This window comes from Erythrolamprus reginae, chromosome 8 (genome assembly GCF_031021105.1).
Source record: "Erythrolamprus reginae isolate rEryReg1 chromosome 8, rEryReg1.hap1, whole genome shotgun sequence".
In the NCBI taxonomy this organism is placed as follows: domain Eukaryota; kingdom Metazoa; phylum Chordata; class Lepidosauria; order Squamata; family Dipsadidae; genus Erythrolamprus; species Erythrolamprus reginae.
The window spans coordinates 35,530,170-35,555,065 of record NC_091957.1 but is presented as its reverse complement, the minus strand read 5'-3'; the positions used below and the strand labels follow the sequence as shown (position 1 = coordinate 35,555,065).

At 43.5% G+C, this 24,896-nt stretch overlaps 1 protein-coding gene across 1 annotated transcript in view; it reads left to right on the top strand.

Annotated features, from left to right (window-relative positions):
* The window catches only part of UPRT (uracil phosphoribosyltransferase homolog), a 41,245-nt gene that overhangs the window by 2,078 nt on the left and 14,271 nt on the right, over positions 1-24,896 (top strand). Inside the window, exon 2 of the mRNA XM_070759648.1 lies at positions 17,396-17,438. Coding sequence (XP_070615749.1) covers positions 17,396-17,438 — 43 coding nt within the window. The remainder of the gene's footprint in view (positions 1-17,395; positions 17,439-24,896) is intronic.

The following is a 24,896-nucleotide window of genomic DNA, read 5'->3' as shown; positions in this document are numbered from 1 at the left end:
TGTGGCCACGGGGATGCTGCAATTGTCGTGGGTGTGAAGAATGGTCATAGCTCACTATTTTCAGAGTCATAACTGAACAGCCACTGAATGAACTAACGTAAGTTGAAGATTACCTGTATTTTGCCTCCCATTTTCTCTCTCGCAACAACCCTGTGAGGAAGGTTAGCCACAGAGAGAGAGAAAGAGAAAGAGAGACTGCCCTCACTCACCCAGCCAGCTTCTGTGCCCTTCTGTTTCTACTGTAGGTCAGCAATTTCACTTTAACACAAGGCTGACTATTATGCCAGGTGCAAAGTTATCTGGAAGAGGGTTCTGTCTTTCCTTTTCCCCTTCTAATTGCTTTAATATACAGAAACAAAACGTGTTAGAAACAATGTTACAATATTCTTTTTAAAAAGTGAATTTAAGATAAAGCATTACAGCTGACTAGTGGAATAATATTTATAATATAATAATAATAAACACAAGAATCTGAGGTGAGTTGGGGAAAGATCAGAAGCAACGTGAGAAAATATTATTTTACTAAAAGAGTAGTAGATGCTTGGAACAAACTTCCAGCAGACGTGGTTGGTCAATCCACAGTCACTGAATTTAAACATGCCTGGGATGAACATGGATCCCTCCTAAGATAAAATACAGGAAAGAGTATAAGGGCAGAAGTCTTTTTCTGCTGTCAATGTTCTATATTCATCAATTTTTAAAATTGTTCTTTTGAGAAAGAACAAACTTTGTAAGCAGAGAGGGGTCTTTATAGGTAAGGCTGCTGATGTAAAAATGACACCTAGGCAAATGCTTCAGCCAGTAAATGAGTACATGTATGTGGATTCTTGATTTCAGTTTCTCTGAAATACAGACATGTTAACTCTTGCCTAATAATACTTCTGGAGGTAACATTTATCAGAAATGCGTGATAGATGGGCGAGTCACCCATCCAGATTTTACCCAGCTTAGAGGAGTGTTAAGAAAGTACAGCCACGCCAGATGACACTGGCCCAAGGCATTCTATAAAGAGACCCGGCCTGGGTGGGGGAAAGCATTGACGTCTTTGAACCCTCAAAGGAAGGTAGAGAAGCCTGTTCTGCGTTCAGGGCAGGGCTTTTGGTTCAAGTCTGCGTCAAAGTTCACCGAGTGTGCCAGCGCAAGTCTGCCTCTGCTGTCTCACTGCTCTTGGCTTGCCCTCAGATCTGGGTTTGTCATAGTACTGCAAGGTTTGATGAGTCCAGCTGTCTTTCGTTTAAAAACATTTTTCCTTTGTGTTACAAAAGAGCTTTTTGCCTAGGCAGACTTTTGAGATGAAATGAGTGTTCTTGCAATTGCCTTGTTTAATGGAGACTGATGGATTTCATGCCTTGCACAGACCTGTATGTGGTTAGTTTGCAGACCAAAAGTTTGTCAGCACATTTTTAAAGTGACAGAAAAATATATTGAACATATTTGTATGCCGCTCCGAGTCTCCGGAGAGGGGCGGCATACAAATCAAATAAATAAAATAAAATAAAAATCTTGAATGTTTTTATTATGAATCAGACTTAGGTGGTATTTTTCCCTTGACCCCTCCCATTTGGTTGGGGGCCCTGATGCCACCCCAAAACTTAAAGTGTGACTGTATGATTTTGCACTCCAGTTATGACTTAGCATTCCTGTGAACTCAACCATCGTGCTTATAAAGCTACATGCTTTGACCTAACATATAGAATAAAGCTCATTGTGCTTTATTTAGTAATAATAGTCAGCAAAATAATCTTACTGTGATGCATTAACCCAGTTATTATAATACTAGTGAAGTTGGAAGCAAAAGAACCCATACTGTAGCTGCAATATGAAGCCAGAATTTTGTGTTCCCAGAATCATTTCAGAATATATTTTTCCTTTTTGCTTGTAGGTCTCTAAGTAAACAGCATACTAGCCAAGTATATGACTCCACCTCAGGCTTCTTGCCAGCTCTAGTAGTTAAAGAGGATGGAGGCATCCGGGTTCATTATTTGTTGGTACATATAAACCAGGTTTTCAAGTTTCTTCTTTTTGAAGCAAATCACAAAATGTGTGCAGAAAGAAGCTATTTCTAATTCTACAACATGTTTTTCATGTGTGGCTATTCCAGAATATGCTACACATCTAATGCAGGTGCTTCACTAAGTGCCAAGGGGTTTGTTTGAACAAAGGGCCAACAATAACTAAGTTTATAAATAGCTAATATATTCTGGGCATCTCAGTGTTAGAATTTTGATGCTTGTTCTTACCTATTCTGATTTTGGTTTTATAATTAATGTAATTACATTGCTACAAAATTTGCTGAAACCTATTCAAATGATTTTATGGCTTTTAAATATAACTACATTAAATAAATGGTGGGATTGCATCATTTTCATCGGTCTTAATATCAAGCAATTTTTAACAAATGAAACACAATGAATGTATATATTATAGACATTGGTACTGTCTTATATGTGCCTTCATTCTAGAATTATTGAACCAGTAAGAGTAGATCTTGCTTTAATAGGGTAATAATAGAATTCTTTATAAAATTCTTTATTGGCCAAGTGTGATTGGACACAGAAGGAATTTGTCTTTGGTGCATATGCTCTGAGTGTACATAAGGAGAGTGTACAGTGTACATAAGAGAGAGACATAAGGTAATGTCCCCTTTTTCCCAAAGCTTATTTGGGAAATATATCCAAGCTTATTCAGCAGTTCCACATCTTGCTGTGGTAAAAGCTGGAAATACCCTCTAATCGAGGTGACATTGCAAATTGGGTCTTCAAAATTTTCTACTACACCACCTACCACAAATAAATCAATAATTACTGCTTTATAAAATAATAACTTTTCAGTAGATAGAATAATAAAATGTAAGAAAATATTTTAAATGTGCAGGATGACTTTACTTGAGTTTGCATAATTCCTGAAATCTGGATTTTATTGTTTAAATGACCATTTCTTCCTTGAAAAGATGCTCAGGCTGAGGAGATGAATAAAGCAATCCCTAGAAGCCAATATGGGCTTGTGAAAAACAAATCATGCTGGATAAACCTTCTTGCCTTTTTTGATAAAGTATCTTAATTAGTGGATCTGGAAAATAATGTGGATATAGTTTAGTTGGACTTCAGTAAGGCATTTGACAAGTCAATCACATCCTACTTTTTGGAAAGATAGAACCATGTGGGATAGACTGTACCCCCATGAGATGGCTTCACAGTTGGCTGGCCAAGGGAACTCAGGGAGAGTTAATGGAACTACAGTACATCCACACGGAGAGAAGCATGCAGTGGGGTGCTCAAGGTTCTGTCTAGGGCCCAGTACTTCATAAATCATCTAGGTGGGGGGATAGAAGGGGAGCTCATGAAATTGGCAAATGACACCAAGCTGCATGGAACAACTAACAGTTTAGACGACAGACTCAGGATGCAGAGGGATCAACCCTGGGCTCTATCCAACAAAATGTAGCTCAGTGGTGAGAAATGTAAAGTATTACAATTAGGCAAGAGAAATCTAATGTACAGGTATAGAATAAGCCAGTGATGGTGAACCTTTTTCCCCTCGGGTGCTGAAAGAGCATGGCGCATGCTATTGCATTTGCGCAAGTGCCCACACCCATAATTCAATGCCTGGGGAGGGCGAAAACTGCTTCCCCCGCCCCCCTGGAGGCCCTTTGGAGGTTGGAAACGGCCTGTTTCCCAACTTCTGGTGGTCCCAGTAGGCTCGTGTTTCGCCCTCGCCAAGCTTCAAAGGCTTCCTTGGAGCCCAGGAAGAATAAAAACGCCCTCCCCCATCCTCTCTGGAGGCTTTCTGGAAGCCAAAAATGCCCTCGCAGAGCCTCTGTGCAAGCCAAAAATCAGCTGCCCGAGACATACATGAACTGAGCTAGGGCAACGGCTTGCATGCCAGCAGATATGGCTCCGTGTGCCACCTGTGGCACCGTGCCATAGGTTCGCCATCATTGGAATAGGCAGTACCTGATTCAGCAATAGTACAGAGAGAGAGTGGATCACTTCTTAAGTGTGAGTCAGCAGTGTGCTGCAGCTACCAAACAAGCCAATGCAGTCCTAGGATGCATCAACAGAGGGCATCAATATCTCAAGAAATGATAGTACCTCTATATTGTACCAGTGGTTGGAGGCTAAATCATATGATGAACGAATGGTTGAGGGAACTAGGTATGTTTAACAGGGAGAAGTCACGGTTGAGACTGTATAACATCAGTCTTAAAGAACTATGCTACAAATTTGGATTTGACTTCAAGGTTACAGTAATGTTTCAGGTTCTTAATTGTTTAGGGTCTTATTCACAGCGCTCGGCAAAATAGATGATTAAAATGGCCAACACTGATTCTTCCAACATATAAAAATATATTTGCTGGCTTAGATCTGAAGCTTACTTGAGAAAGGACATTAGGATCCATGGCTTGCTTCTATTCCCTTATGTAGGTTTCTATCAATTTCTTATACTGATGGTATCTTGCAGTCAAAATAACATGCAATTATGATAAACGATACAGAAATATAAAAATATTTTTATAGCACACAAACAAGTTCATCACATGAATAAGGATGAACCAGGGCATTGCAGGACCCATGAGAAAAATTTAAGTATGAGATCTACAGTGCCATCTATAATGGCAAATTACAGCCTTTTGCTTCAAATGATCTTATGTATCTTCAATAAAATGCTATGAAATTGAATGCCATTTTACTATTAAAGATTTGAAAAATCATACAGCTTACACCACAAATGTCTTTGCATCTCACCTCATAACAGTTCACTAATTTATTGCAGTGTAATCTCATAATGTGTAATTATGTACTTCCGTTATAATGGAAGCATTAAGCTTTTTTACTTCAAAGCATTTTGAGTTTCATTGTTTGTAAGACTTCCAGAGCATTTTCAAAGATCTGTAGCATGTCATTCCTTACTAAAAAAATGTTTAAAAAATGGAGAGAGATGGATAAAGTCTAGTTCTGCAACAAATTTAAGGTTTAGGTACTTGCTATAAACCTGAAGAGCAAGGGGAATACTTCATGTAACCATTACTCCAGGTGATCCTTGACTTAGAATTGAACACAAAATTACTTTGTAAATTTTGAAACTTTGCGTCTTGTTCACCACATGACCATGCCTGATTTTACAACCATTTTTGTGACAATCATTATACAAATCCATTATTTGCAATGATTTTTTTTTTGCAGAAACTCAGTAGTAAATACCAATTTCCAGCAAAAACCTCAAATTGTAGTTGCCAAACGCTACAAATGGTTGCAAAGAGTGCCCAGAGTGTGCTTGTGTGAGCACAGGCAGGGGAAGGGTCAGAACTTTGGATCAGAGTGATAGGTATCCCTGGGGAGATCCACCATCACTTCTAAAAGTTACTAAGTCAGTCGTAAGTTGAGGGCTATCTGTTCTTGCTAACATGTGGGGACAGCGAAATACATACAGTAGGTTCTCTTCTCAGAATCAATCGTTTTCTCCTGTTTTTCTTCTTTTCCTGATCAAGCGGTTCTCATGGAGTTGTGCCCACAGCCTGCCACATGAATCCCAGCAACCTTCTCCAGGTTCCATCAACTAGACAGTGTCGCTTGGTGGGGCCTAGGGGAAAAGCTCCCCCCAGAGATTCATACTACTCCCACCCTCCTCGCCTTCCGCAAGAATTTGAAAACCTATTAATGCCGTAAGGCTTGGGGGTCACTAAACCGTGGCCTCTGGCCAACAAGTATGTTGTATGTTTGCTGTTTGAATCTGAATGAATGGTTTATAATGTTTCAAGGTTTTTTGGAAGGGTTTTTAGATTAGTTATATTAATTGTATATATTTTTTGATATGTTGTGAGCTGCCCCGAGTCCTCGGAGAGGGGCAGTATACAAGTCTAACAAACAAACAAACAAACAAACAAACAAACAAACAAATAAATACTAAATAAAATGGTACCTCTACTTACGAACTTAATTTGTTCCGTGACCAGGTTCTTAAGTAGAACAGTTTGTAAGAAGAAACTATTTTTCCCATAGGAATCAATGTAAAAGCAAATAATGCGTGCAATTGGGGAAACCACAGGGAGGGTGTAGGCCCTGTTTCCTCCCAGGAGATTCCTAGAGAGGCCCCTCAGAGACTTCTCCCCACCTTTTCCGGCCCTGTTTCCTCCCAGGAGATTCCTGGAGAGGCCCCACAGAGACTTCTCCCTGCCTTTTCCGGCCCTGTTTCCTCCCAGGAAATTCCTAGAGAGGCCCCACAGAGGCTTCTCCCCGCCTTTTCCAGCCCTATTTCCTCTCAAGAGATTCCTAGAGAGGCTCCGCGAAGGCTTCTCCCTGCCTTTTCTGGCTCTATTTCCTCAGGAGATTCCTAGAGAGGCCCCGCGGAGGCTTTTCCCTGCCTTTTCCGGCCATATTTCCTCTTAGGAGATTCCTAGAGAGGCCCCACAGAGGCTTCTCCCCACCTTTTCCGGTTACAATTTTGGAGGCTTGGGTTTGTAAGTGGAAAATGGTTTTGAGAAGAGGCAAAAAAAATCTCGAACACCCGGTTCTTATCTAGAAAAGTTCATAAGTAGGGGCTTTCTTAGGTAGAGGTACCACTGTATAGTCTGTGGCTGTGGTTACCTTTGTAAAGAACACTGGCCTGATTTATTTTAGTGGCTCACGGAGTTCTGCCTGCAGCCACTCCTTTTCCTAAAGCTGTTGCAGCAGCTACTTCCAAACTCCCCATGTTCTGCTTTGAAACGAGCCTCAGTGGGTGGCAGCACCTGGCCGGCCATGTTTGGGCTTGTCAGCCGAGCAGCTCTGGGTCCTGCTTCGTGAAGGCAGTGGCCACCCTTCCTGTACTGCTGCCCAAAATTAACCTGGGCACGTGGACCTGTCCATACTGTCACTGACAGTTGAGTTCAATTTGAAGAAAACGTTAGCCTTTCCTATTGAAAGAGTCCATCGGCGAGAGCTGCTCCTGGTGTACAAATTGTCCTCGGCAGCCTCCTGATTAGTTGCATGCTCCAGGGCAAGTAGAATCATTGCTTGCTTTCGCTGACTTCATGCATTTGTCATTGCAGCGCTCAGCAATGACCCACTGTGTCAGGAACAGTGTAATCCTGTTACAAAAATGTCTCACTCAAATTATTTCCTATTAGTATTGAAACACTTACAGTTTTAAATCTCTAGAATATGTTGTACGATTAATCTGTTGAAGGATTCATTAATTTATAACTCAAAAAGTGCAGAAAGCAGCCGTGGAAAGTGTGAAATCCTTAATATGGAAAGTTGTCTCTCACCAAAGGGCATTTTTCTAAGTTCAGCCTGCTCCGTCTTTGTGTTGCATCATTAGAAAAATGTGTATTATGGCACAGAAAAGAGGAGAAATAAACTGATGTAAGAAATACTCATGTGGATGTGTTATCAAGTTGATAAGGACTACCGTATGTAAGCAGGTGCAGAACATCTAAAAATATCCTGTAATGAATGATCTCAAATATTTGTTCTAATAGAATAAAATGTAATAGAATTCTTTGCTGGCCAAGTGTGATTGGACAGACAAGGAATTTCTCTTTGGTGTATATGCTCTCAGTGTACCTGTTCTGTCTGGGTTCCCCCAGACCTCAACACCAACTGGAAAAAACAGCCAGACACTCTGGTAAAAGCCAAAAGTATTTTATAACTGGAAAAAATAAGCACAGAGGAAAACCTGTTCTTCCCAACAGACAGGATATAATACGGTACAGCAGGGTCCTGATGTCCAGACAATACAGCAAGCTTCTTGCTGGCACCCCCCCCCCCCAAGGTTTCAATAGTCAAAGGCACAAACCAGGATTCCAAGACGCCAAAGTTCACAGTCAGGTCCCACGACTCTCAAAGATAAAACTCCACAAGCCAGGAAGGGTGGGTCTGCCTTTTAGCCTTTCCCAAGAGCACCACACCCAAACCCAGCTGTTGCCACTTTAATGCTGAAAGTATTTAGCCAATTGATTCCGTCTCTGAGTAGCTCTTCGTTGTCGCAGATCAATTATGGCTTGTGCACTTTCCTCTAAGGAATCCAGGCTGCTTGCTGGGGAGAGCTCCCCCTGGTGGGACTCTGGCTGTCCTCCCTCTTCTTCAGCCTGGGATTCCTCCTCCTCGTCTGTCTGCACCTCCTGTTCCTCAGCCTCTCCCTCTGAGCTGGAAACCGACAGAAGGTCAGCCGTTCCCGGAGGGGCCTCAGACGGAACCACAACAGTACCTAAAGGAAAAAGATACATTTGTCAAGAATCATGAGGTACAACACTTAATGATTGTCATTAGGAACCAATCAATATAAATCATAAGGCTACAAGCAACCAGTTAGTCACACAGTCATAAGTGGGGGGACATGGGTGATAGGAATGATGAGACTAATAGCAATTGTAATGCAGCCTTAGTGAATAGTTTGACTATTCAGAATTATAGAATTATTTGTTTAGCAGAGTGATGGCATTTGGGGGAAAAACTGTCCTTGTTTCTAGTTGTCTTGGTGTGCAGTGCTTTTGATGGAAGATTAATATTTGACCCTCATTACGTTTAATGCCAGTACTGTTCCAGAATTATTGCCCCAACACCAAAAAATTAATAAATACTGTAGTGTAGATGCTTAATAATGGAGTAGTTGAAGCAAATAGAGAATAACAGCTCATTATACTGGACTGTTACAGGGCTGGAAAGGAGAATATGAAATACAATTAGGAAGAGTAAGATGCAAACTTCTCCAGAAAAGACCAGTCATGTAGAATAGGACTAAGCCAGGGATGGTGAACCTTTTTTGGCTCGGGCGCCAAAAGGGTAGGTACGCGCGTACCCATAATGCAGTTCCCTCTTCTCCACCCCCTTGCACATGCGCAGAGACATCACTGAAGCCTCCGGGCTTCCCGTAGGCCTCGGCTGTTTTTTGCTTTTTCCAGGGTTCAGGAAATCTTGAAGTCTAGGGATGGCGAAAAATGGCCCAACAGGCTAACTAAACGTCAGTGGAGCTGCCCTACTACTTACCTTTAGATAGTTGCAACCAGACCTTGCACACCTTGGCCAATGTGTTCTGCAGCCAGCAAGGCTTTCCTGAAGGCCTCTGTAGCTGATAACAGATCAATCTGGAGCTCTGTTATCGGCTGCAGAGGCCTTTCCTGAAGGCTTCTCTAGCCGATAACAGAACTCCAGATCAATCCGGAGCTCTGTTATCAGCTGCAGAGGCCTTCAGGAAAGCCTTGCTGCCTGCAGAAGAAGTGTGTGAGGCCTGGCTTCAACTGTCCAAAGCCAAAGAACTTCTTGAAGACCTCTGACAGTGAAAAGGAGGCTGGGGGTGTGAACTTTCGGTTGGCCTGTTGAGCTGTGTTTCACCGTCCCCAGGCTTTAAGAGGCCTTCCTGAAGCCTGGAGAGAGTGAAAAGGAGGCTGATACTCAACTGGACGGGCATGCACCCCATGCTGGAGCCAACACAGGGTAACACCTCGCGTGCCTTGAGATATGGGATGCATGCCACACGTGCCATAGGTTGGCCGTCACTGGACTAGGCTGAGTCATTACAGAAACAGTAGAATCAAAGAATGAGGAGTGTGATTATCATTGTTACAGGAGTACTTTGCTGCTCTCTGTGTGTTTCCATCTTTTTGCCAAATGTGTTATGTGTCAATTTGTGTACTTCAATTCTTTTAAAATGAAACTCCGTATTCTTCTTCCCTTTGATGTGCGTATTCCAAGCAGGATATTTTAAGAGCAGTGCCCTTTATTCTTGCCAGATTTGGCATACAAAAAGCCTCTCCTAGGAGTGAATAAACACAAGCAAAATTGATGGCCATTAACTGTTTTGCTTTTTTTTCCAATTCTGGATGCAGTATGATAAAATTTGTGCTAGTTGGAGAGAGGACGTTACATTGATTTCATGCAGCTGCTCTGTAGGAAATATTCCCACGAAATACTTTTCACCTATGACCAGCAATCAAAGGAGATTGTAGCAGAGTACTAAAGATTGTGGAAGCCACTGGTGCCCTCCCTCCCCATCCTGCCTGAAGAAGATGAAGGATCAGAGATTATGCAGAATTTTTAGTTATGCCTTAATATTGAGATTTTGTTGTCAGACAATTGTTAGCAAAAGCTTTCTCATATAGAAGAAATCAGTACTGAAATCCTTGGTATGGGTCTTTGCAAATGAGGGTACACCCTAAAGGGCCTTTGCTTAAGATATTTAACAGCTGTTTCATAACCAGCTGTTTCCACACCAGTATGATCTGATCATTGTACTTTGCCCCAAATAGCATATTATGTCCACAGCTATTTCCAAACGGTTTCCAAGATTAACTCTTTAAAGAGCACATTGAAGGGGTTTCCTCATCCCTTAAAGGTGTTTATGCTACAGGTGAAGCCAGTACATAAATTACTGCAGCTAACACATTAAATAACAGGAAAGGTTTATTCTGTGCCACCGCATTAGAAATTTTGTTAACAATACGGTCAATTATAGACTTTAGGAGAAACTTCCATCCTTCCACTTCTCACAATACAAGACAACACAGTATCAATAGTAGAGGCCTTCAAATTTCTAGGTTCTATCATATTTCAAGACCTAAAATGGTCACCTAACATCAAAAAACATCAAAAAAGAACGATTAAGAATATTCTTTCTGCGCCAATTCAGGAATCTCAAACTGCCCAAGGAGCTGCTGATCCAATTCTACAGAGGAATCACTGAGTCTGTCATCTGCACCTCTATAACTGTCTGGTTTGGTTCTGCAACCCAACAAGACTGATACAGACTTCAGAGGATAATCAGAAGTGCAGAAAAAACAATGGCTGCCAACCTGTCTTCCATTGAGGACCTGTATACTGCACGAGTCAAAAAGAGGGCGGGGAAAATATTGATGGACCCCTCGCATCCTGGACATAAACTATTTCAACTCTTACCCTCAAAACATCGCTACAGAGCACTGCACACCAAGACAACTAGACGCAAGAACAGTTTTTTCCCAAACGGCATCCCTCTACTAAACAATTATTTCCCTTTTTGTCAAACTTTTTGCTAAGTCTGCACTTCTATTTCTACTACTTTTTTCTCATCATTCCTATCACCCTTTTCCTCCCACTTAGGACTGTGTGACTGTAACTTGTTGCTTGTATCCTAAGATTTTTATTAATATTGTTTCTTCATTGCTTATTTGACCTCTATGACAATCATTGTGTTGCACCACATGATTCTTGATAAATCTATATTTTCTTTTACATACACTGAGAGCACCTGCACCAAAGACAAATTCCTTGCGTGTCCAATCACACTTGGCCAATAAAGAATTATATCTATTCTATTAGTTATCTAATTTACATTCTAGCTTCCACTCTGTTAAGTGCCATATCAGCAATAGCAGCAAATGGATCTTTTTGTGGGAGGCCATCCTTGAAATTAACAGTACTAAACATTTAGTCTCTATGCTTGCCTTTCTCACAAAGGTCACTGAGAAGGTGTTGGGTCAAGTTCCTGGTTGTCATCTTCAAAGCCCTACACCAGATGAGGCCAGATTATATATGGGGCTGCCTCTCCCCATATTTCTGCCTGCCCTTGAGGCAGTGTGACTTGGTGGGTCCATGCAAGACTGCCCCCTTTCTCATGACACCTGCCTTGTAGATCAAATGTCCTCCTTGAGATACAGGCGACCTTCTCAGGGCTGTGAAGACCTTGGATATTCTCCCAGGCCTTGGAGTCAAAGCGCTCGGAGAGCTCTGTTAGGGATGAGCTGCATTTGTTCCTCAGTTCACTACAGTTGTTGTTTTGTCTCCTTTTCATTTTTAGCTGCCCAACACCCAGGGTGCCAATGTTCAATCAATCAATAAATTACTGGTGTTTCATATTTATAATCAGTATGTTGATCTTTTTGAGGGGAATACATTTCACAATATATTTGAGCAGAGGTTGGTTTGCTTGATTTCAAGGCTAATGGTAACAGTGCCGCAGTTTTTAACAAAAAAGAAGAAGATTTGGGGCAGCTGATTTTGGGAGCTGGTTTCCATAGAAGCAGCTCAGAACAGTATGTGCCTATTAGTGAAATCCATAATTAACTAACTGAATGCAAACATGGGGGAATTCTTTATGTTTCCATTGTGCTGGTAATTGTTTTAGGTTACTTTGCACTTCTATAAAAATTCTGTTTATTTCAATTGAAAACTGACTGCTTTTTAAAAAATGAATCACATTTAAGCTTTAGGTCTGTCGGAATCAATATTACAATTGTTCATTGTTATAATGCCCAGGTTTTTTTGTTTTCTTCAATTGAGAACAGCTGTTAAAAAGGCTGTTAAAAAGGCAGGTGGTGTTGGAGCAGGAAGCAAGGAATCCTGGACCAGATACAGAGAGTCCATGACTTACAATCAAATTGAGCCCAAAATTCTGCAGCTGCCAAAAAATCCAACACAGTTCTAGGCTGCAACAACAGAGGGATAGAATCAAAACCACATGAAGTGTTAATGCCACTTTATAAGGCCTTGGTAAAGCCACACTTGGAATACTGCATTCAATTTTGGTCTCCACAGTGCAGAAAAGATGCTGAAAGAGTGCAGAGAAGAGCAACAAAGAGGAATCATTGAGTCTGTCGTCTGCATCTCTATAACTGTCTGGTTTGGTTCTGCAACCCAACAAGACCGACACAGACTTCAGAGGAGAATCAGAATTGCAGAAAAAACAATGACTGCCAACCTGCCTTCCATTGAGGACCTGCATACTGCACGAGTCAAAAAGAGGGCAAAGAAAATATTTACGGACCCCTCGCATCCTGGACATAAACTGTTTCAACTCCTACCCTCAAAACATCGCTATAGAGCAGTGATGGCGAGTATATGGCATGGATGCCATAGGTGGCACGTGGAGCCATATCTGTCAGCACGCAAGCCGCTGTTCTAGCTTGGCTCCAACGTGCATGTGTGTGCTGGCCAGGTTTTTTTTTGGCTTGTACAGAGGCTCTGGGAGGGTGTTTTGGCTTTCAGAGAGCCTCTGGGAGAATGGGGGAGGCTATTTTTGCCCTCCCGTTTCCAGGGAAGCCTTTGAAGCCTGGGAAGGGCGAAACACGAGCCTACTAGGCCCACCAGAAATTGGGAAACAGGCCATTTCTGGCCTCCAGAGGGCCTTTGAGAGGCGGTGGAAGCTGTTTTTGCCCTCCCCAGGCATTGAATTATGGGTGTGGGCACTTGCGCATGTGCTATTATTATTATTATTATTATTATTATTATTATTATTATTATTATTAATTAGATTTGTATGCCGCCCCTCTCTGAAGACTCGGGGTGGCTCACAACAACAAAAACAGTACAAATTCAAAATTAAAAACCATTTAAAACCCTTAATATAAAAACAATCATACATCTCATACAATACCATGCATGCACGCTCTTTTGGCATCCAAGGGAAAAAACATTTGCCATCACTGTTATAGAGCACCGCACACCAAGACAACCAGACACAAGAACAGTTTTCCCCCGAATGCCATCACTCTGCTTAACAAACAATTCCCTCAACACTGTCAAAGTATTTACTAATTCTGCACTACTGTTACTATTAGTTTTTTCTCATCATTCCTATCTCATCATTCCTATCACCCACTTATGATTGTATGTCTGTAACTTGTTGCTTGTATCCTTAAGATTTTATTGATTGTTTCCTGATGGCTTATTTGACCTCTATGACAATCATTTAGTATTGGGGGGTATTTCTATGCCACACCGAGTCTTTGGAGAGGAGCGACGTAGAAATCCAACTAATAAATTGTACCTCATTATGCTTGATAGATGTATCTTCTTTTATGTATACTGAGAGCAATATACACCAAAGACAAATTCCTCATGTGTCCAATCACACTCAGCCAATATGTCCACAAGGCCATGTGATCACTTTTTGCAACCTTTTGACAAACAATGGGGAAGCCAGATTCACTTAAGCAGGTTACTAACTTATCAATTGCAGTGATTCACTTAACAAATGTGGCAAGAAAGGTTGTAAAATGGGGCAAAACTCACTTTACAACATAAATAACAACAGAGTTGAATGGGACTCGAAAGTCTTCTAGTCCAGTGTTTCCCAACCTTGGCAACTTGAAGATATCTGGACTTCAACTCCCAGAATTTCTCAGCCAGCATTCACTGTCTAGGGAATTCTGGGAGTTGAAGTCCAAATATCTTCAAGTTGCCAAGGTTGGGAAACACTGTTGTAGTCCAACCCCCTGCTTGGGCAGGAGTCCTTACACTGCCTTTAGACAGATGGTTATCCAACATCTTAAAAACTTCCAGTGTTGGAGCATTCACGACTTCTGGAGCTATTCCATTAGTTAATTGTTCTAACTGTCATGAATTTTATCCTTAATTCTAAGTTGCTTCTCTCCTTGTTTAGTTTCCACCCATGGCTTCTTGTTCTACCCTCAGGTGCTTTGGAGCAGTGTTTCCCAACCCTGGCAACTTGAAGATATTTGGACTTCAACTCCCAGAATTCCCCAGCCAGCGAATGCTAACTGGGGAATTCTGGGAGCTGAAGTCCAGATATCGTCAAGTTGCCAAGGTTGGGAAACACTCCTTTGGAGAATAGGTTGACTCCTTCTTCTTTGTGGCAACCCCTGAGATATTGAAAGGCTGCTATCCTGTCTCCCCGGTCCTTCTTTTCATTAAACTAGACACATGGCCAGTTCCTGCAACCGTTCTTCAAGTGCTTTAGCCTCCAGTCCCCTAATAGAATAGAATATAATTCTTTATTAGCCACATGCCCCATTTTTGGCCTCCACGTGTCCTGTTTTCAGCCCATTGCAGGAGGGTATCGCTGCCAATAGCTGTTGCTGTGTAATGGAACCAAACCCTGTAACGGGCCAAAAACTGGATGTGCGGAGGCTAAAAACAGCCAGTGGGTGGGGCCTGGCAGGTGGGCGGGGGCTTCAGAATCATTCACGGACAGACATTTCCACCCATTTTTTGGGAAGTGCATCTTATAGTGCGAACAATATTTTTACCTACACCTACAGAAATAAACTACTGTTATCTATTTTAACTTACGTGGGTTTTCTTCAGATTCCTAGAGATGCCAAAATAGAATCGGAAGATGTGGAGAACACGTGCTAGTTATTGGCCTTTCCCAACCCAGTTCACAGCTTCTGCTGTTGTTTTTTAAAATTATTTTAAGACTTCTTTCATGGGAATCCCTGACTCTCTGAACACGACAAGGCATAGATCTCCTTTGTGAATATAGATTGAATTTGATATGAGGGATCATCTATTCTGTGTCCGAGCTTACTGCTATTGCCATCTACAGCCACAACTCCATCGAAGGTTGAGAATATTAATAAGACTTTGAAATCTGTGGAGTTAGGAGGATATAAGACAAGGTAAAGGGAACCACATTAGCTGTATGTCAAACCCCCTAGTAGGGGCAGTATTACTACTATCCTTCCCATCTTTCCTATTGCCTATTTCCTTAGCTTCTTATGACTATAACCTTGTTGCTATATCCTGTGGTTCATGTTGATCGTTTTTATTGATTATCCTGTTATGATTTATGTTGATTGCTTATTTAGTATCCTATGACTATCACTTGAGTTTTGTATCTTAAGATTTATTATGATTATACTTAATGTTGTGGTCATGATTTATCACTTGTTGTTTGTGTCTATGCTGAGAGCTTATGCACTGGACACAAGTTCCTTGTATGTGTCGAATCACACTAGGCCAATAAAGAATTTTATGCTATGCTATGCTATGCTATGCTATGCTATGCTATGCTATGCTATCTATCTATCTATCTATCTATCTATCTATCTATCTATCTATCTATCTATCTATCTATCTATTTATGGGATTTATATGCTGCCCCTCTCTGAGGACTCGGGGTGACTTACAGCATATAAAAGAAACAGTAGGATACAATAAGATTAATTAATTATTAATTTATTAATTATTAATTAATTAATTAATTAAGATATAATTAAACCTACATAAACTATCTAAAATCCACGGTTATAGTGAAAATCAATCATGCCCATTCGAACAACAACTATACAATCATTTGTTGGCCAGGGGCTAAGATCTAATGGCCCCAAGCCTGGCGGCATAAATGAGTCTTAAGACTTGTGGAAGGCAAAGAGTGTGGGGGCAGTGCGAATTGATTCCAGAGGGCCAGGGCCCCCACAGAGAAGGCTCTTCCCCTAGGCCAAGCGACATTGTCTGGTTGACGGGACCTGGATCAGGCCGACTCTGTGGGACCTAACCGGTCATTGGGACTCATGCGGTCCTGAAGGTAATCTAGTCCGATGCCATGTAGGGCTTTATAGGTCATAACCAACACTTTGAATTGGGTCCAGAAACCAATCGGCAAACAGTGCAGTCCGTGGAGTGTTGGAGAAACCTGGGCATGCCTCTTCAGAGGTAGCCCCATGTAGAGAGCATTGCAGTAGTCAAATCGCGAGTTGATAAGGGTGTGAGTGACTGTGAGTAGGGACTCTCTGTCCAAATAGGGCTGTAACTGGTGCACCAGGCAGACTTGGGCAAATGCCCCCCTTGCCACAGCCGAAAGATAATAATAATAATAATAATAATAATAATAATAATAATAATAATAATAATAATTTATTAGATTTGTATGCCGCCCCTCTCCGAAGACTCGGGGCGGCTGGTGATGGTCCAAAGTCAGCTGTGGATTGAGGAGGACACCCAAGTTGTGGACCCTCTCTGAGGGGGTCAAAAATTCCACCACCCCCATGCTATGCTATGCCACTCTCCACTCCAAATTGCATTGCATTGCATTCTATTCTATTCTGCATGTGCAACTGGTAACTGATAAAGGTGATTTACTATTTGAGAATTGCCCGCAGCTTATTTCTTGCAAACTTTATTCATATCTTAAAATAATGAATAAAGGCTTCAAAAAGATCAATGATAACATGTTTTGGTCAGATTCTTCTAAGTCCGACTAGAAGCACTAAAAGAAGCTAATCTCAATAAAAGGGAGAGGTGTGGAATGTTACTGAGCTCTGAGAATTGCAAGATCCATTATGTTTTCTTTATTAAACTTACTCTGCTGTTCATTTTTGAGTTTTTGATGAGGCTTAAAATAAATGTAGAGTTCTGCTCATATGCTTACAGGTAATCCTGTCTCCTTAATTGTCACCCAAAGAAATAAATAAAAAGTCCCACAGATTCATAGCAGGGTGGCTTCATTAGATCTTTCTAATGGAGTTCTTCTCTGACAATATTGGTGGTTGCTGTAATGATTAATGTTGAAGGGCCTTTGTGATGATAAAAATGTAAATGTAAAGTCTAGACATTCTCTCATAAAATAATAGATAAAATGAATGTGTATGTTGCTAGTGTCGCACTTTAATTATATTAAATATTCTGGGATAACTAACAAAGTGATTGAAACTGAAGTTGAATCCTTAATAAAACTTAATTCTTGTTGCTTTTTTGTTCAGGACAGCCAGTAGAGGTGACTTCGTGTTTTCCGCTGACCGCTTGGTAAGCCACATTTCTCATGCACTATGTTATGCTCATATATGATGGCAATATTACCATAATGACACAACCTTTATACAAAGATTAAAATCAGTCATTAACATTAATGGTCTAGTTACATTATTATACTGGGCTTTCATATTGTCCCATTCCCCAATTATGTCAGAGGTATGATTTAAGGTGCTTCCGGGTTGAAAGTATTTAGCTGGTGACATCGCTGTTGGCCAAGCCCTTTTGATGTCCCCATCAAGGAGGCTGGAGCGAATGACGGGAACTTACCCGGTCACACAGCAGCAATAAGGTCTCCCACCTGGGCTTGCTAGCCTCCAACCCAGGGCCTTCCCACATGAGCAGCTGGGCTCTTTGTTTTCATATTTTCATATTTTTTTTTCATATTTTCCTTGTTTTCATATTTTCATGAGTCTTTCGGGATTGGGTGGCATAGAAGTTGAATTAAATAAATATTGTAATTCCATCAAAGATCAGTGAGGTTTCTTAATGTAATAATTGATTCTCCGTACTGAAGGAGCGGGTCCAGCAGTCACATGGGTTGCTCATGTCCAATCCGGTGGAACTGAGCCTAGTATTAAAAAAGCTTGCCGGATCCGCCCCTTCCCCAGAATTCGCTCAGTTCGCATATCCTGCGGTTGTATTGTGATAGCTCGTTCAACATTCTAACACCTTCCCTTCGATCTTTCCTTCAAAAAGTAGTAAGATTTATTGTCTTTATTTAATTACTTGCACTAATTGCGCCAGCCGTTTAAAAGAAAAAAAAAGAAAAAAAGCGGCTCGGCTTTTTTCCTTAGGAGAAGTTGCGGTTTCGTTTTCCCCCGGCGGTTTTGCCGGTTACGATTCCTGCGGCCGCTTGTGGATTCTTCTAATCCTTTGGCCTGGAGGTCCTGGTGCAAGTATTTATCCATTGAATTATTGATTATTTATTGTATAAAAATATTTAAGGGCTTATAAAATACCTCCTGCGGAGTGAGACGCCTTCTAGTCTCCTGGACTTAGTCGATCGCTTTTCCCTTAAGAAATTCTACGGAGCGATCTTTTCGGCGCGAAGGCCTTCGCGCCCTTTTTTTAAAATCTAGGCCTCTCGTGTTGGCCTTCTGCCAGCCGCGTAGGCCTCAGTCCACCGCGTGGATCCGGGAGCGGGCCTTGGGGGTCCCAGGCTAAATTCTCCACCGGCTAAGCCTCCAACCAGAGTGCCTTGGTTTACTTAATTGCAAAGTTTAGGGAGGCTGGCCCCGCTGGATTTGGGGGCACGAACTCTGGGTTTGCCCAGATTGTCCTCACGTTTCAGCAGCTTCGAGGCCTCGAAGCAGGATCCATTCCTCTTGGGAAGTCCTTGAAATCTTCTCCTTATAATTCAGTTATTGGCTCAGCCTTGTCTTCTGTTAATTGTCAGACTATGGCTACTTTTCCCAAGAGAGGCACAACTAAAGGTCCCAGAGAGGCCAGGCCTACAGGCGATGAAATTACTAGTATCCCCCAGGCCTCTTCCTCCTCTTCTCCAGGGGCCCGCCCCTCGACCAAGGTCACCAGGGCCGAGAAGAGAAGGGACCTAGCCCTACAAAAAATCCATGACAAATCAGCAAAACGTTTGAAAGTGCAGGCCCAAGTAATCAGTAGTCAAGACCCACCAGAGGCCTCTAGTCTGCCTCCTTCTGGGGTCCCTGTGTTATCTCTGGATGAGCCAAACCTAGACAGACCCCAACCTAACCTATGGGGCATAGGTCCAGAGGAACCAGATATTATTGAAGATTCCCCCCAGCCAGGATCCTCCCAGGCCTTTAGGGATTCTTCTGCCATTTCTGCTGATATTTCCAATTTACCTCCTGAGTTCCAATCTATTTTTGCTGTGTTGTCCAAAGCCATTGATGCCAAACTCTCCACCATCAATGAGCTTCCTTTACCTCTTCCTCCTTCTCGTTCCTCCCGCCCCTTGGGTTCTTCCCCAGCGGTCAGAGCTCCTATTCAGGATGATTCAGATTCCTCCCAGGATGAATATGAGGATGTAGAGGAAGATGAAGACCCTTTTCAGGGCTTATCAGAGGATGAGGAATCCCAAATAAAAGTCCCTCCTCCAATTACTATTTTTCCTTCTCAACTATTCAAATCTCTCCTCCTCAAAGCTAGAATTTCTACGGGATTAGCGGCCCAGGAGAAACAAGCCTCCACTTCCACTGATCCCCCGGAGGAGAATTTACCTTACTTCACAGAGGAACAGGAGGATAACGAGGTAATTCCTATGCCTAAATTGTTTAAAGATGCCTTACTCAAACAGTGGGATTTTCCAGCCTCTGGCCTTAATCCCTCCACCAAGGACAGAAAGTTGTATAAACTTTCCTCTTCCTATGAAGAGCTTCTATCCTTTCCCAAACCAGATGAACCTGTCAAGATTCTTCACTCGGCAGCGGCTGTGCCAGGCGAGGCGGAGGAAGTCCTCCGCCCAGAGGACAAGCGCATCGAGCAAATGCTCAAAAGAGGATTCACCGCTGATTCCTGGGCCATTAAAAGCTCGGCAGCGGCCTCCTTCTTCTCCAGAGCCATGCTGCTGTGGCTTCGCCAACTTCAACAGCACATTCCTCCAGATGACTTGAGAGGTCAACAAGACTTCAACAAGGTCTTTGCAGCTGCCCAGTACGTGGCTGATGCCACCTTGCAATCTACTAGATTTTCTGCTAAGTCTATTGCAGCCTCTACAACGGCAAGAAGACTCCTATGGATTCGCCCTTGGCAAGCGGGAGTTCGCCAAAAGTGGCAGTTATCCCAGGGCCCCTTAAAGCGCGACCTTCTCTTCGGTGATCTTCTGGATCCACTCCTCACGGAGACCACGGACAAGAAGAAGGTTTTGGGTCCAACCACCAAAAAGGTTACCAAAACGCAGTCCTTTCGTCGCCCAGGGCGCCAGCAAGATCAAGCGGCTTCCTATCAGAGATCTCCAGGTCAGTATTCCCCCCGCTTTCGTTCCCAAGGTAGGAACTCCAGGGGTAGAGGGTTTCGTTTCCAAAGGGGAGCCTCCTCTAACAGAGCTTCAAAAAAACCTAGATGGTAATCTTACCTCCATTCCCATAGGGGGTCGCCTAGCTCATTTCGCCTCTAATTGGCGTCTCACCTCCAAGGACCCTTGGGTCATTGACACTGTTCAAACAGGCCTTCTTTTAGAATTTATTTCTCCTCCCCCTAAACGTTTTATTTCCTGCCCTTCTCCCAGGTCATCCTCAGATTGTAACCCTATGGAGGAGGCCATTTCTCATCTTTTGTCCATCAGAGCCATTCAACCGGTCCCTTCGGGTCAGAAGGGCCTAGGTTTTTACTCCATCCTATTTATGGTTCCAAAGTCCTCCGGAGGTTGGAGAGCCATTTTGGATTTAAAGAAACTAAACCTATTCATCAAATATAGGAAGTTTAAGATGCACTCCTTGTCTTCTATTTTGGCCGCCATTCACTCGGGAGATTTCATGGTCTCCTTAGACCTCACTGAGGCCTACCTTCACATTCCTATAGCCAAATGCCACAGAAAATTTTTACGTTTTTCCTTTCAAGGCAGGCATTTCCAGTATAGGGCGATGCCATTTGGCCTTTCCTCGGCCCCTCGGGTCTTTACAAAGCTCTTGGGGTCCCTGGCGGCCTATATCCGGGCGTCTCCCATCCACATTTTATGTTATCTTGATGATATTTTAATTCATGGGAACTCCCTAGAGAGAGTGAAAACAGACCTTTCTGTCACCATGTCAGTCCTTCAGGACCATGGATTTTCCATCAACTTTGATAAAAGTCACCTCCAACCTTCCACTTCCATTTCTCACCTGGGATCCATTATTGATTCAAAATCCTCCCAGGTTTTTCTCTCTCCCGAGAGAAAACTCAGTATAGTGGAGTTAATTTCTAACATTTTATCTAATCCTTCAGTATCCATAGTTACTCTATCTTCCCTTTTGGGGAAGATGGTGTCATGCATAGGCATCATTCCCTGGGCTCGCCTTCATGCTAGGGAACTCCAGTGGCTACTGTTGCCTTTTCAGAGATCGGGGCACAGCAACTCAAATCGACGCATTGTCATCCCACTGAGTGTTCGCAGATCCTTCAAGTGGTGGAAGTCTCCGGCCATGGACAGAGGATCCCCGTTCAGGTGCCCGGATCAATTTGTCATCACCACAGATGCCAGTCTATCGGGATGGGGCGCCCACGCCCAGGGGATGATAGCCCAGGGCACGTGGTCCCCGGAGGAAGCTTCCAGGCCAATCAATTGGCTAGAGTTAAGAGCCGTTTCCCTGGCTCTGAAGCATTTCTCTCCTCGCATTCCCAACCGGCACGTTCTCATTCTCACCGACAACATTGCCACAAAAAGCCATATCTGCAGACAGGGGGGCACGAGATCCAAGGCTCTCATGAGGGAGGCCCTCAAGTTGGGCCTTTGGGCGGAAAAACATCTCCAGTCGCTCCTAGCCGATCACATCTCGGGGAGTCTCAACGTCCAGGCGGATTGGCTATCCCGAGCAACGATAGACCCAGGAGAGTGGAACCTCCATCAAGACCTGTTCCATCAAATCACCCTCAGATTCGGCCTACCAGTCCTGGATCTCTTCGCGACCAATGCGAACGCCCAACTCCCTCGCTTCTATTCCAGATTTCCATCCCCGGGAGCGGAAGCAATCAATGCCCTCCGGAGTCCATGGCCTCCAGGCCTACTCTACGCATTTCCTCCAATTCCAATCCTCCCGGACGTGATTCACAAGGTCCTCACCGAGAGGGCCCGAGTAATCTTAATCGCCCCTCATTGGCCCCGCCGGCCCTGGTTCGCGGATCTCCAACAGCTATCCGTCCAGGACCCTTGGCGACTCCCCGTTTCGGGGGATATGCTGCGGCAGGGGGCCTCTTTCCATCCAGACCCGGAGTGGTTCCACCTCACCGCCTGGCTGTTATCAGGAGAGATTTAGAACTGCGTGGTCATGACCCCGATTCAGTGGAGGTCATTCTAAAGGCCAGGAGGGGCTCGACCAATCGAATCTACGACCACACGTGGTCCAAGTTTCACCAGTGGTGTCTACAGGAAGGTCTCTCCCCTCTGTGCATCCCCATACACAGAATTATTTCCTTCCTTATGCAAGGCTTCCATAAAGGACTTTCCACCAGCACCCTCCGGCGTCATCTGGCAGCCATTTCATCTGTCCTAGGGGGTCCCCGCAGACAGCCTCTCCGATCCTTCCCTGAAGTTCAGGAATTCCTCAAGGGCATAGCCAACCTCAGACCTTCCAAGGTCCACAGGTATCCATCCTGGGATCTGCCACGGGTTCTCCATTCCCTCACGCAGGCACCATACGAACCCCTAAAATCGGCATCCCTCAGGTACCTATCCTTTAAGGTAGCCTTCCTGGTGGCTATTACCTCTGCCCGGCGCATTTCGGAGCTGGCTGCCCTCTCAATCAGGCAGGACCTTTGTCAATTCCATCAGGACAAGGTAGTCTTGCGACTGGACCCTACCTTCTTACCCAAGGTCAGTTCCATGTTCCACAGATCTCAGGATATTGTCCTACCTTCCTTCTGCCTCCAACGAGACCATCCCTTGGCAATTAGATGGCACATCCTGGATCTCACCAGAGCGCTGAGAATATATATCCAACGCACAGGACCCTTTCGGAGGTCAGAAGCACTTTTTGTAGCCTATCATCCCAGAGTCATGGGGGCCAAAGTGTCTTCAACAGTAATAGGCCGTTGGATCAGAGGGACTATATCTAAGGCCTATGAGTCGGCCTCCCTCTCAGTTCCAAGGAACATCACTGCGCATTCCACCAGGAGCGCAGCCACCTCGGCCGCTTGGGCGACTCAAGCCCCGTTGGAGGAGGTCTGCAAAGCAGCCACTTGGGCCTCGCCAAATTCCTTCATCAGGCACTACAAAATTGATTCTTACGCTTCAGCGGACGCTGCCTTCGGCAGAAGGGTACTCCAATCCGTTATCTCACACGATAGCAAGCTAATCCCACCCTAGGGACCATCTATTGGGTATGTCCCATGTGACTGCTGGACCCGCTCCTTCAGTACGGAGAATAGGCGTTGATTGCTTACCTGAACGCCTCTTCTCGTACGGTGAGCGGGTACAGCAGTCACTTCCCGCCCTTGTATGTGTCTTCTTTACCTTTCTATATCTTTCTTCCTCTAACAATGAGAGTTGAACACTACAGAGCTTCACAACTGAGCCTAGTCTATGGATTCGCGAATTCTGGGGAAGGGGCGGATCCGGCAAGCTTTTTTAATACTAGGCTCAGTTCCACCGGATTGGACATGAGCAACCCATGTGACTGCTGTACCCGCTCACCGTACGAGAAGAGGCGTTCAGGTAAGCAATCAACGCCTAATTCAAACTTAAATACTATTTTTTTAAAAATAGAATTTTCTTTTCTCAGTGGCAAGATTATACTCGCCAAATAAAATATTTCCACATACAAATTTAAACATAAATCTTTAGGATATATATTCAGGAAAGCATAACAGATTCTGAATCAGTTGGTATTTTGACTTAATATAATAAGTGTTAAAACTATTGGACAGTTATTGCTGTATTTTCCAATGCCAGTTTTGTTGCAAATACCTATTTACATGGAATCTATATATTTTTCTCCAATTGATAAATAGCACTGGTTTATTCATGGAGATAGCTTCTGCACGTATGCAATGGAAAGTGTTAAAGGTCACCAGTCAAACATGTCCTGGAAATCTTATTTTATGGCCTTTAGAAACATTCTAAAACCAAAGAATAGAATAACTAAATTCTGTTGTTTGTATTGGTTCACCAATAATGGCAGTAGATAAGGCCTCCAAGATATTCTGTTTATCCACTGTCCTGGCTGTCTTATGCAGTTAAACCTTGATTTATGACCATTCCAGGACTGAAATTACAACAGTGTTGAACAAGGAGACTTGTGACCTGTGGCCAAAGTTACATGTGTTGCAGATACCCTATGACAGTGATGGCGAACTGTTTTCCCCTCGGGTGCCGAAAGTGTGTGCGCACATACTATCACACCTGCGCAAGTGCCCACACCCATAATTCATTGCCTGGGGAGGGCAACAATTGCCTCCCCTTGCCCTCCCCCCCCCCGAGGCCCTCTTGAGGCCAGAAACAGCTTGTTTTCCAACTTCTTGTGGGCCCAGTAGGCCCATTTTCACCCTCCCCAGGCTCCAGAGGCTTCCTTGGAGCCTGGGGAGGGCAAAAATGCCCTCCCCAGGCATTCAATTATGGGTGTGGGCACTTGCACTGGCGTGATAGTGTGTGCGCACATGCTTTTGGTACCCGAAGGGGAAAAGGTTCGCCATCACTGTCCTATGGGAACGGCCAATTATCTCCAAGCCTTAAAAGTCCTCCTGGTCTGGAACCATTCCTGCCTTTCTGCACATGTGCGCATTGAGAAGAGGCTCCTCCTCCTGTTCTTCTTCCCCACTCATGTCAGTCTCTGGAGG